Source organism: Acanthochromis polyacanthus, chromosome 5 (genome assembly GCF_021347895.1).
Source record: "Acanthochromis polyacanthus isolate Apoly-LR-REF ecotype Palm Island chromosome 5, KAUST_Apoly_ChrSc, whole genome shotgun sequence".
Taxonomy (NCBI): Eukaryota; Metazoa; Chordata; class Actinopteri; family Pomacentridae; genus Acanthochromis; species Acanthochromis polyacanthus.
The window spans coordinates 14,484,037-14,497,977 of record NC_067117.1 but is presented as its reverse complement, the minus strand read 5'-3'; the positions used below and the strand labels follow the sequence as shown (position 1 = coordinate 14,497,977).

General features: G+C 41.1%; 1 protein-coding gene across 1 annotated transcript in view; it reads left to right on the top strand.

Annotated features, from left to right (window-relative positions):
• Window positions 1–13,941, top strand: part of grm2a (glutamate receptor, metabotropic 2a) — a 37,034-nt gene that overhangs the window by 10,922 nt on the left and 12,171 nt on the right. Inside the window, exon 3 of the mRNA XM_022192225.2 lies at window positions 5,389–6,132. Coding sequence (XP_022047917.1) covers window positions 5,605–6,132 — 528 coding nt within the window. The 5' untranslated portion in view covers window positions 5,389–5,604. The remainder of the gene's footprint in view (window positions 1–5,388; window positions 6,133–13,941) is intronic.

The window sequence follows — 13,941 nt, the reverse complement described above, 5'->3', positions numbered from 1 at the left end:
CTCACATCTGCTATCTTTTCTTGTACTTTTTTCAGCCCCCATCCACTCCTCCCATTCCTTCACACAGTCTGGTTTGAAGTGTGTAAGAGGCTGGCAGGCTGTTGAATTAAAAAGGCCATCTGGTGAGGAGGGAAACAGAGATGGCTGGATAGGAGGAGAGAGAAAAAATGAGAGGCATAGTTTCTCTTTGAAGTCAACGTGTAGACAGAATCCTGGGTGGGATATTACATCTAAAGTGTAAATATTGCTCTTAGCATCTGTCATTTATGCATATACACAGTATTTTAGTCTTACATTATACTGATCTGGTACATAACTCACAGTAAACAGTAACACTCAGCAGCTATTAAACCAGAATCTTCAATGGTTAGAGAAAACCCAAAGTCATAATGTGTTGTTGGTGACTTAATATTTACTGGACAAGCATGAGAGTTGCATAAATATTCTAATCCAGGTCTGAGAAAACGCTGATAAAGCAAATAAGTTCCTGAATATCAACCTGAAGTTAAATGAAGTCTCCAACAGTAGGTATATGCTTGTACATATAAATATATTTGGCCTGCTGCCGTGGAGATGACCATCCTTTACCCTGACAGAATATTTCAAGATAGCATTTCTAAAAAGACTCTGTCTGCCATCATAATAGGTTGGACAGCGGAGTGTGGTGAACAAAGGCGAAGAAATGGAGTCCACTGGTTAGATGGAGGCCTCCTGTGGGAATGCAGGACCGAGGAGGAGACTGACAATGTGTCAGCCAGAAATCCTTTTGTCACCACTCTCTCTTGAGATTGAGCGCTTAAGTGCTTTACCAGTGCTGTGGCCAACATTTTTTTTTCACTGCAGAATTCTATTCAAAATAAATACATTCAGTCAGCCTACAGCTTGGACATACAGCATTGTTGTGCCATTTGGGCAGTAATGACTTGTGTGGCGATGTTTCACGTGCTGTAGAGCCACACTGCAGCCGGAACGCTCCCCAAACATGAAAACCTTTTTGTTGTACGCGGTCGTTGTCCTTTGGATGCACAGAAAATAGCAATGACTTTGCTCACACATGCAGGCTATTGCAGTTAACTTGTTGACAAGCGGCTGAAGGGCCAAATGTAAAAGTCTGACATCCACGCAGTTTTATTGAGCGGAAGAAAAAGGACCTTTAAAGTTTCACTGACAGTTGCTTAAATTTAATTCTACATGTCACATCTTATTTCTTATTCAAGATGGTTGTGTTTTCACCAGAAGAATCACTCAGTTTGCAATCGCTTACCAAAAAATTGCTGAACAGCTAAGATAAATAATCTATGAAAGAATAAAACATTAAAGCAACAACGAAACACGTTGGGTGATTTAAAAGGGACACGTTCTTGTTTAATATGGGCCTCTGTTTCAACAGCAGAACATGAAAAGCTTTGGCTGGAATCTGATCAGTTTGGTCAGTTCACATTGCAGGCTTCCCAGTTCTCCCACAAGACCAGGCACCATGCATGATCAGACTGGCCCACTTGTCCTGGTCTGTCTTCTACTTTCTCTTCACCCTCTCCATGTACTGGCAAGTTTCCATGGAAACAACAGGGAAAGAGAGAGAGAGGACAGAGAGAGAAAGACAGAGAAAAACCCCAAAGAATGTGGTCTGCAGTCTGACTCCTGTTGAGAGCTTTATGTTGTTTCAATAGGTAAGTCAGTATTTTGAAACGGCAAGAAAGAATTATGAGTAGCAATATCTCCCTGCTCTGTTTTCATTATCGCTCATCAATACAGTTAATTATTGCTTGTCAGACTACTTGACTTGTTGAGACAATGGATAGGAGACAGATCATTCTGGCTCAATAATTTACTCGGATAAACTTCTCCAACACTCAACACTCTGCTTAATTAAGCCTCTGGGATTTGTGGGGACCGACACCAGGGACCAGAGGCATAAAACTCAGAGCAGATTAACTCTGTGTACGCACAAAGACAGAAACATGCATGCACATTCTTTTCAGCAGATTTATAAAGCCTCAAGTACGCCTGGTTCTGTTTTGTAAATCTGATCCACTGTAGAACTAGGTGAGCATGCATAAGACCCATTTCTATTCCCTCAGTTTGTCATAAATGGATGTTAAAACGCCTTTAAGCATCTGTTTGCATATTGACACTTGCCAGCTCATTGCACATTTGTTGCATCGGTAAAGCTCTCCATCAACTGCCATTATGTAATGCACAGCTGTGGCCATTAATAGCACCTGAACCATTAATCTTTCATCATTTGTCACATTTCTTTTCACTTTAAACCATTATACGGTGTGTCAGTCAATAGCGGAGGCCAGCATCTATCGAGTATGCAGAAGTAGGCTGGGTTTTGAAAACCCCACACCATCCTGTCAGGGCTCCGTCCAAAACCACTTCTCCAAAACACGTGCACACACACTACCTGAGTACAGGTGGAGGACTCATCAGAGCGTTGATGGGGAGAGGAGCAAATTAAAACTACCTCATGACTGAAAATAGTTTAATCTCTATATTCGTAAAATGTTTTGTGCAAAGTAAAACCAGACTAGTACAAGATAAACACCATCAAATGGCACTACTATGCTGACACACACAGACACATCTATGCATACTTTCATGAAACTGGATGTTGAAGACCATAAAGAGCACTGAAAGAAGTTCGCTCACCCATCCAAATAATCAGAATCAGGTGTTCCAATCACTTCCACAGGTGTATAAAATCAAGCACCTGGGCATGCAGACTGCTTTTCCAAGCATTTGTGAAAGAATGGGTTGCTCTCAGGAGCTCATTGAATTCCAGCGTGGAACTGTGATAGGATACCACCTGTGCAACAAATCCAGTCATGACATTTCCTCGCTCCTACATATTCAGGTCAGAAATGACACACAGACCAATTGATTAGATTTTTGCAACGATGCGGCGTACAGTCTGGATCCACAGATCTGTTTCTGTTTCTGTATCATTGTGAGATAGCGGCATAGCTGTAACTATGACAACACTACATCAGCTGCCTTCTGATGATCACATGATGGCAATCCTACTATAAATCGACTGTTGTGGACTTATCGGGACTTATCCATCCGAAATTATACAAGGAACAATTGATTAAATTGTGGGGGTGTTTCTGAGTCCCGTTGATTCCCACCGCCCGCTACATATTTAGGTCACGTGATCAAGTATCCGTACGTCACGTGGACATGCAGAACACACGCCTGTGCTCTGCGCAAGGTCATTTTGTTTATGGGTGCGTCTATATCAAATGGTCACATTCTATGGTGCTGTTATTTCTAACGCGGCTTTGTTCAAGATTTCAGCCGTTGAGAAATAATACAAAGACTGGGCAGCCTTGGAGTGCTGTGCTCTCCAAGTGCTTTTCTTGTTTCTTTTTATTGTACGGTATTGTACAATATTGGTATTGGTATTGTATTGAAACGGACTTCACAAAGTACTTCAGAGATGAGGAGTCAATTAAAAGGTAAACAATGGCTATATGGTAAATAAAAAGAAAAAGAGAGCTGTTTAGAATTTAGAAAATAAAGGCACCACTAAATACTGTCAAGGAAACTTGCCAAACGCCTTAAACAATGTTTTACTATCAGATCACCTCATCATATCGCCCACACCTGGCTCAAGAACTGTGCGTACACTTGGTCTGAAATATGCACCAGATCAGCTTTAACTTATGTGTCATATTAAACTGAGACATGGTTTAGCACAGTATTTTTATTCCATATATATCAAACAGTTTGACATTTTATGAAGTACATTTTTTTTCTTTCATGTTGCGAACGGCTGAGAAGATCAATACCACACTCATATCTTTCTGTTATGCTGTATATTAAGCTACATTCAGCAGCTGGTTAGACTGGAACAGAATCTAAGGTTTTTATACAAATACACCAGTGTGTAACATATTAAGCTTTAGAAGCACTGAAAGTCTGATTTTGTTACTTTTGGTCAAAGCCCAACTAACTATTTTCGCATTTTCAATCTCTGTGCTAAGATAAGCGAATCACCTGTTGACTGTAGCTTCTTATTTAACAAATGGATGTGAAGTTCGCATTGATTATCCATTTTAACCCTCTGGATGAAATCATTTTACAAAATGCTTCACTACTTATATTAGCAGTTGTTTTAGCACAGTGCTGCAAAAAAAAAAAAAAAAGCTATCTGTTGTCAATTATATTTTGCAGGAACTTGAGAGCACAGAAGTTGCAGGTATTTATTCTTTCTTGCGCCTCTAAGAAGCCTCTGACCTGCCAGAGAATTTGTGTATTATTAGCAATCAGCTTTAGAACTCAAGGCCAGACTTTAACACCAAAATTGAAGTTGCAGTGTTTTTCATACAACGCAAACCCCAAATGTTCAGTTGTTCTCAGCGTGGGTCACATTTGTCTTAATAACACTTTTTTTTAAGCTAGGAAGATAAATTCTCACCTTAATTTAGAGCTTCACCTCATGTTGTATTGAAAATAAACAATGTATCACATTGCAGACTTCGGATCAAATGAATGTGTTTATCTAGCTGTAGATAAAAGCACACTAATTCAATCTGTTGGCAACAAAGTGATGCTTCAAATAGATCTTCGTACTTCATCTCCTTTTATTTGCATGTGGATTTTTCTCTTTCGTCGTGCATAAATTGCGTTCTTGTAAGACTGTGCGAGTAGTTAATGTGATTTGACAAAATGTTCCTTGGGGACATGATTTGTTATCTCTGCAGACTTTCGGTGTATAGGAGCATGTGCACATGTGACTATAAAAGAGATGTACAATCATCTGCCTTAGAAGGAAAGTAACACGAGGTCACACAGACAATGAAACAGAGGGAGAGGAGGAAGAGAGTCTCAAAATACAACACGCACTCTCTCTAAATGAGGCCTCTCATAATGAGGGATTGACCGTGTGCTGCTAGAAAACACGGGAAAACCATTTAGAGGATGTTTGTGTTGTCCTCAGTGAACTCTGCTCTAATGGGGAACTCTGTCCTTGTGCTTCTGCCAACACATTATTAGCTGAATATTTCACAATTATATCCTGCAAGTACGTCCTCTAATATCCCATCTGCATAACAGAAACATTTTATAATGCCTGTAAAACTAATTGAAGAAATGCCTTGTCAAAGTAAGCTCATCCTTGTGATGAATTTTCTCCAGCTGAGTGGTAGCAAATGTGGTAGCAGTTAACAAATGAACAGTCTTTGTTTTTTTCTGTCTTGCTTGTCACATCTACCATCAATAAGCATCAAAGGATGCAAATATTTACCAACTCGTAGAGATGATGTCAAATATTTCCACTGGATGAGTCTGTCCCTGGCAGCCACGATGTCTGTGAGACAATAGGGTCATTGTACTTCAGCTCAAAAGCTGTGACTGAATTTCTCTCTGTTTGATCTGCAGGCTGTAATCTACAAACGCTCTGAAGAAGAGAAGGACAGCGAGGATGGCAGTGATGCTGGAAATGGCCTCTGTCAGAATAAAAACACTGCTGCTTTGAGATCTGGTGGTGCTGCTGCGCCTTTCTGTTCTTTTCTTCAGTGCTGCCATCATCAAAAAACTGACCAGACGCTGACCAGAAACCAAAGGCAGGACAGTGACCTTGTTTTGCCCAGGGATATGTCATTGGGGAAATCCCCTGAGTTGGGGGTGCGCCCTGTGCCCCGACCCCTCTGGCTGTCCCACCTCAGCCTGCTGTGCTTATGTGTGTCTCTCTTTGCCCAGGCACCCCAGGGTTTGCCTGTGGTGGGTTACAACACGGACTCCAAGAGGGAGATCACACTGGACGGAGATTTGATGATTGGTGGTCTGTTCCCTGTCCACCAGAAAGGTGAGGGGGTCGAGGACTGCGGGAAGATCAATGCTCAGAGAGGGATCCAGAGACTGGAGGCCATGCTGCTGGCATTAGATGAAATCAACAAGGATGAGCGCATCCTTCCTGGGATCAGACTGGGAGCTCATATACTGGACACATGCTCTAAGGACACCTACGCTCTAGAGCAGTCTCTAGAGTTTGTCAGGGCCTCCCTCACCAAAGTGGACGACAGCGAGTACACCTGCCCCGATGGCTCGTACGCCATCCACGACGACGTCCCTCTGGCTATCTCTGGGGTCATCGGAGGCTCCTACAGTGATGTCTCCATTCAGGTAGGAATAAATGAAAACACATCAAGTGCATGCTCTCCACTTTGTATCCATAATAGAATAATTAATTTTCAATTTGCCTGTGAAAACCATCTTTGATTTGTACAATTAAATGACTTGGTCAAATGCTAATTTTGTCAGACAGTGCAATTACAAAGTGTGCATTTCACTCTAAGCAGCTACTGTGGCGTTGACCGAGAGCCAGGGAGAGGAAGGAGCACAAGAATGAATGTGATGGATCGTCATATAACTGTCCATTTAGACTTAAGTACCATGTGCAATTACCCCTTGTGAGATGTTAACACAGGGACTTAATGAGTATCGGTTCCGCAAGGAGGATCTGTTTACCTGTACGCCCATATGCTTGGCTGATCTAATTTAGAGGATCTCTTTCTCTTTCCCGGTAATTCACACTTCAGCAGTGGTCCTGTCAGAGGCAGACATGCTACAGATGTTGCACTCAGGACGGGCTGACAGGATGACTAGTGACGGCATGATTACTCGCAGCGGCAGTGCTCCTTTCGGCTCACTCAAGCTGATGCAATGAAAGCCCTGCTAATTGGGTCTCCAAATCTTCCGCCGTAATGTGGCCGAGACATCAATCCAACTGCAAGTCATAGTGAAAAGAGGTGGTGTGTCCCGTGGAACTGAGATTTGTAAATATCCACAAATACACATGTCTTAAAGCATTAACTCAATCTTAGCCAGCCAGAGGACCAAGTCTGCCATCTCAGCTGAAGACTACGGTTCACCTCACATGAAATACGAAGCCTCATGTTCCACAGATTTGCTTGTTTGAAGAGGAAGCACACTTCTGCCCGTCCAGAAATAATAATTGGACTCAAATCACTGATAAAGCATAGACTGAATAGGAGCAATGGCAGTCTGCTGTTAGCAGCTTTCTCCAGTGGGTACATCAGGACATTAAGCTGGCGGTGGCATCCATGCATGCTTTTTAGTCATGATTTGTAGTCAACAGTGGCCAGAAGTTGATATGTCAGCTCAGACATGCCAACAATAAATTAATCACGGTGAATAGGTGCTTTGCTGCCTGTAATGGACACATTACAAACCCTGCTCATATGTTGTAAACAGGTTCAAAGCAGTCTGTTGACAATAAACCATCTAATTTCACTGAAATGAGAAAATTCTACAGTTTTAAAGTGTGGTAGGTTTAATATTCACCGGTCATAGTGGAATTCTGCTAACATCTGTTTACTGTAGCTGTGACAAAACACAACGCCAAATGTACAGTACAGCGCTGTGATGTATTGTACAGGTGGAGAGCTCCTGGAGCGCTCCAGGGAAATGATGCAAGAAAAGGATTCAGAGCGTCTATAACGGGATTCCTGGTGAAAAGGACAGTTTGGAAATAAAGGATTTGATAAACGAGCTGTAATTTTAGTAAAACCCTGCACCTGGGGCTCCTTAGAGAATGCCCTTGTCTTGCGGTAATTTATGGATGTGCTATTACTAGCCCGGGGTCCGAGGTCTGCCCTAGCTTCTCACTGAATCCTCCTCATCAGCAGGAGTACACCACAGGACACAGTTCCCTTTCTCACAATGAATAACTCTATTTTGTAATGAACTTCAGTCATGAGGTGTGCTAGCTCGTGTTCTTTCTCCTGGCTGGTCGGTGAGCATCTAATTATGGTTGTAAATTTGCTCATTGCCTACACCACTCGTTTGCTATCTAACATTACCTGCATCTAGAAGATAACATCTAATGCTTCTAATGTTTTAAAGATGTGCCCTTTGAAAACAAGATGAGGCGGATCTGTTTAGACGCATCTGTCCTGCTACTTTTTGGGACAATGTTATTACACAACGATATGCATTTGGGGCACGAGACTATGTGGCATTTCTGTGCTGCTGCTGCTGGATACCATCTACACAGAATGTTTCTGTCCTTTGTAACCGCCTGCTCTGTGCATAATCTATAGCCTGTCAGGCCTCTGAGTGAAGCAGCCTGGCTGTGTGAAAGGTTACAATGCTTGCCCTTCAGTGTGAATGGCAGGTGCTTAATACAGATGTGTATATTTCACCCCAAAGGCGAGGCCATTACAGGACAAGCAACAATATTAGTTTAAAGACCCTTATCGCCATGGTGACATGGTGGAACATGGCGAACTGACAGGTGGTGGGAACGCTGAGTGCTGTCTAAATCTGTCACAATGAAGAAGCGTGTTGCTGTGCTGCTGGTGTTGTGGTGTGACAATCGCAGATATGGGGGTGGATCTGGCTGCAGGCCTAGCCATGCTGGCGTTACATGGGCACAGATTGAGTTAAGTGTGGAGGCGAAGTTCTATGACGCTCTTGCAGGCTAGGTCCTGTCTTTCCCATCTGTGGTTGCAGCCGGGCTGTCTGGTGGTTTGGCAGAGGTGTGCGCGCACACAGAGGATGTAGATCGAACGAAAGATCATGTTTCACAGAAACAGTGAGACAGTGACGGGCAGATATGATCGCGGAGGGAAAGAGATGGAGTGAGTCACATGGCATCATATGGTGTCAAAGCGTTTCACAACAAAGCCTGTATCCTAAACAGTTAGAGGGAAGTCTGTGATGCCGTCTGGACAGTTTGACTGAATGTACATGTAGAAATATTTATGTGATTCAAGTGAACATTTTCCCCGTGGTTTATCTAAACACTGGGTCATCAGTGCAAGGTGAGTAATGACCTTGTGATGACATGTTCACTGCGTTCAGTATCTTCATTCATGTGTGAAGAGGTGAAGTGCTGACAAGATGCATGTTGACCCAATAGATTTCCAGTCATATCACTGCAGATATAAGAGCAAAAACACTTTCAGCTGAAAACATCCTCAAAGCATTTTTTCTGTCCGCATCCGGTGTCGTGTTCAAAAGAATTTCTCCGAGTGTACGAACAGGAAACATTGGCCTTATTAGCCTGTAGTGTCCTAAATGTGTGGTCTAATCAGACTTGTATTATATTCTACAATTAAAGTCCAGGAACATCTCGCCTCAGGGTTGGCTTCTGATTAATACACGGATGGGACTCCACTTTTGTTACCCTGGCAGCAGTCTGTGCTGCTAAATATGACTCACTGGTAAGAGAGCATCCCCAGGCAAAACATCATAATCACCAGGGCGCATTAGAAGAACAACACCTCTGGAATGTCAAATACCTAAATGCTTACAAAAGAAAAGACTATTCTCAGACAAGAAACACAGACAGAGGAAATTTCTGGAACCCATCTGCAAACAATGAAAAAAAATAACAACTACTGTGATCTTTCTGAGCACCACACCAAAATCACTGTCTGAAAGAAGAGATGTAACTTGTTTTAGGGTGTTTAGATGAAAGCCCCTTCTCTGTAATGGTATCCTTGTGAATTAATTGGAATTTTTAGCACGCTGTCTGAGATGTGGTCATTTTACCTGATAAATGAGGCAGGAGAAGGCACAGTCACAAGTTTCAATGAGCTCGAGAATCTCTCTTTTTTTTTATATCACCCACAAACAACCCTATTTATAGAACTGTCTTTATCTGTAGGTAGACAGTGCCAATCTCTGGAGCATATATGAGTCACACAAAGGATGTAAACAGGGAAACACACATGACAGAATTCATGCCAGAGAGAACAATAATGATGAAACGTTATCAGTAAAGCCATTCAGTGAAAATGTATTATTCATGGATAAAAGTAAAGAACGTGCTCCGAAATCGTAAATAATTCACATGATTGGATTATTCAGTGGCTTGGCAGAATCCACTATTTGTGCAGTTGAAATACATATCATGTCCATCGCACAAAGTCAATGAGTGTTTCCTGATATCAGAATATGAATGACAACGTGGGAGAAATTCATATGAACCCCAGTTTGGCCATTTGTGTATATACATTTTGAAACCAAACAAGTTTCCGGCTGAACTGCACTGAGCTTGTCTGTCTTGTTACAGAACAGAACTGACCATAAACAGATGAAAATGGTGAGTCACAGACAGGAGAGAATTAAATGAATGGAAGCCGGTGCACGTCAAAGCTGAGATACTGACATTGAAAATGAATGAAAGTGCAGACATAGCTTAACGTGCGGCGTAGTCTGAATGGTTGCATGGCTCTGGGGGCTTTGAAAGACTACTGCAGCATAAAAGGAGATTCATACTATCCAACAGGATGAGGGGGCAGGACCTGATCAAAAAAAACATCCTTGCTCTGAGTGTCTAACAGTTCATATTTCCACCCTGTTAAAGCTGTTGCCAAGCAACTAAATTATAAGAAATAAAGCAATAATGATCCAGTGCATTCTCCAGTGATAATGCTTTGCATGTGCTGTGTGTGCATGCATGTCCACTCCTCATGTATGTGTTTGCCTGAGTGTTTCACAGTGCTGCAGCGGACCTTATATGTGTGATACTGAGTGGAGCTAAGGACTGCTGCTTTGGGAATACAGTGTTATTGCTGTAGAAGCACACTGAGACAGTCTTCTGGGATGAGCAGATGGGCTTTTCATGTCGAAAAATCATGACATCTCTACAAAGTACGCCTGATATTTCCTGGACCAGGACACTCTCTCAGTCCCTTACTTCTATGGTCCCATACATCTCTGTTTTTATTTCTTTCTCTATATTGCCTTGTGTCTATGTGCTATAGGATAAATAAGAATTAATGCAGTGCATGAAATGTGCTAGAGATGTGGTGAATCTCCAAAAGATCAAAGCATATTTTTGAGAAAGAAATGCATTTCTATTTAATTTTCATCGACTCCACCAGTTAATCCTATATATCTGTATCCCTCTGAGGGCAACACATGTATGTAAGCTAAAATATAAATAACATAAGATATAGAAAGATTGTTGAATTTTCCCAAGATTTTATTTTATATTCAAAGCTTGTTTTTTCTGTGTTGCACAGCTGTATTTTCAGTTATTTTGCACCATGATTTTTGCTGGTTCTTTGCCCTCATTGCTTGGGAGGAAACCACTTTCACAATAATCTGCTCAGCACAAGACTCAGCACTACAAATCCACACCGCGCCAATTCCTAATTTTCTTAATTGTGTGACAGGATGATCCCTTATGTCCGAATGTATGAGACTGTAAGCCATACACTGTGGCACAAACTGGGGCAATTAAGGAATAGTGTTTAATGCGTGCTTGCAGTTTAATCTTACTGAAGTGTCAAAAATCAGATCTGGTTTTCACATGATGACATTTATTCTTACTGTTTGGAGGGAGATTTTTTTTTGCATGCACGAATGGTGAGATTACAGTTTGCTTTTAATCAGCAGAATGATTCAGTTACACCATGCATTCACATGAGCACTGTTTCTAAGACCTGGGTTAACTGAAAGCTAGAAATTTTTCTCTTTAGGTTCTTGGATATACACAAGCATTAAAACAATTTATTGCACAGCAGCAGAGCCATTGAAGCAACTGCAGGTTTGTCTTTATGTTTCTCTGCCCACACACTGAATTATGTTGCAACAGAGATTCAACAAATCCGTTAAAGCGTTCTCACAGTATTCTTGAAACCTGCAGCTATAGGCAGGAAAACACAACACCCTCCAAGTGCAAATTGCTAAACAGCAATGACTGCAGGGTATAAATTAATTTCCTGTCGACACTGACTTCATGCATTTCCCCTCTTTTGGCTCAGATTTTCTGGTGTCAAGTAATTCATTTCTCACGCTCCTCTTGTCCTCTCTTATCTTTGAACCCGTTGCAACGTGCCATAAAGCAAAAAGAATTCTATCAAAATGACAAGGATTGGAAATGATCATAAGTGGCTGTGAAGAAGAACCCGGTCAGTGTCACGGTCATGGACTCTGTATTTACATATACGACATTTCAGCTTTTTATATTCATCAGTAGTCTTTGCAATCTACCACGTTATTCTGCGCCAATAACAGGCTTTGGCAAATGTGGGGCTCCTGGCTTTTTATATAAACCACATAAACATCTATATAATGATTTCCAATAATCCTGTTGTATCAGTTTTCACGTCCATGCTTTACAATCTTTCATAAGCCAAATGTAAGTGGATTAGAGCTCAACTTAATGCCCCGTAGAGAAATTACTCATTCACTACCGCAAGCATTGAGCAATTTCAACAGAATGAATGAATAATATACTTTTTTTTTTAAACTTTTGTAGTTGTGTGGAGAAAATTATGGCATTGACACAACTATGCCAGAGTCCCAGTGACATGCTACTGGTTCAGTATTAGATATACTATGTGTGTTATTACATACATTTTCCCCTTTTTGTTTTCCCTTAAGCTTTAAGGTTTTTAAAATCATCTCATTCCTCACTGACTGGCGGTAATAGTTTGTTCCAATCCTTCATTAAATCTTGATGACTGATTACACTGAGAGAAATTGAATAAGGTTTGAAAAAGTTTGCAATGACTGACCCATCAGCTGCACACTGCTTATGAAAGTATGACTGGTAAATTGATTTTTGAAGGCATCAGATATAAGTTTATGCCCATTAACATCTTGTCAGCTGTCACAGTCTTGACTTTCTTTTAAAAAAAATGCATCATGCAGCATCAGTGTTTGTTGCAAACACGTTAATGCTCCTATGTGTGTTTTGTGCTTTGTTTGTCTAGAAAGGTTCAGTGCTCAGGGTTGATTAACACACATTGCTTATGAATCACATGCAATCTTACAGGCCTGGATTCAAATCCCATGAGAGCCTTCTGTATCTCCCCTGTAGGAGCCCTCTCACCCTTTCTACTGCTTTTGCATTGAAGCTAGAATTTGTCCACACTCCTTAAGGAGAACTAAAATGTGTATGATGGTAATTTTTCTGAATACCTATTACCTTCTTACCCTTACCTTACCCTCCTACTGTTCAGTCTGTTCAGTATCTGTCCAACTAATTATCCACAAGCAAACATTGTCGGCTATATATTATCCACACCTCCTACTGTGTGTTAGCTTCTTTCTTACCACATTCTTAGGTGAAAATTCAACTGCTGGTTTCTGAGCAGAACAACTTATTCTTATGGAAATGTGGAAAGTTATTTCTGTTTTACAAATTGAAATTCCTACTGCAAGTACCTTCTTCATTTTTTTACAATCTTATTTTTTTGAACACATACTAAAGGAGCTTGAGAGATCAGCAAAAAGTGACTCTTTTAAGGTGAAGTTGAATTATCGTGTGATATTAGTCGCTGAACTCTGAAGTCAGGGATTTGCTTTGTAGGGAACGTCAGAGACATTTCATATTTGAAATGTCTTCATGGTTTGGATCTGAAACATTTTCTTTCTCATCCATTTGTCCAATATAGTGTTACAATCCATATATATACAGTACATACACGTATATAGGGGATAAAAGGAAAGAGTTGTTCATTTGACATGTAGACTGTATTCATAGTAAATTACACATCTGTTGTTATGAAAAGTGTTCATATGCAATTTTGGGGTGAGTTACAGAGAAGACCCTCATCACAAGTTATTATAATGGGAATTGGTTTTGCAGTTTTTGATAAAGAACTGACTGATGTGAAAATGATTAATCACATTTCTGTTTATGTGTCACTTGCCACTTTAGATCATACTGTGACTTCCTCCAAAGAGAGCGAGCACACTGCTGCCAGCTGTTTCGCCACATGTTGAGAAAGGCTGTCAAGGCCATTTAAGGGGAGGGATGATTTTATGTGGAAATGTGATTATTAGCCTGTCTGCATGATCGGAGCTTTTCCAGCAGACCTGAAGCTCTCAGGGGAAACCGACCTTTGAACTGATTTGAAATAACCACTCATGTGTTTCAACAATCTAGATTTCCATTTGGTTTTTCATTTTGTACACCACAGTCAGAAACAGTTCTATTCCCAAACT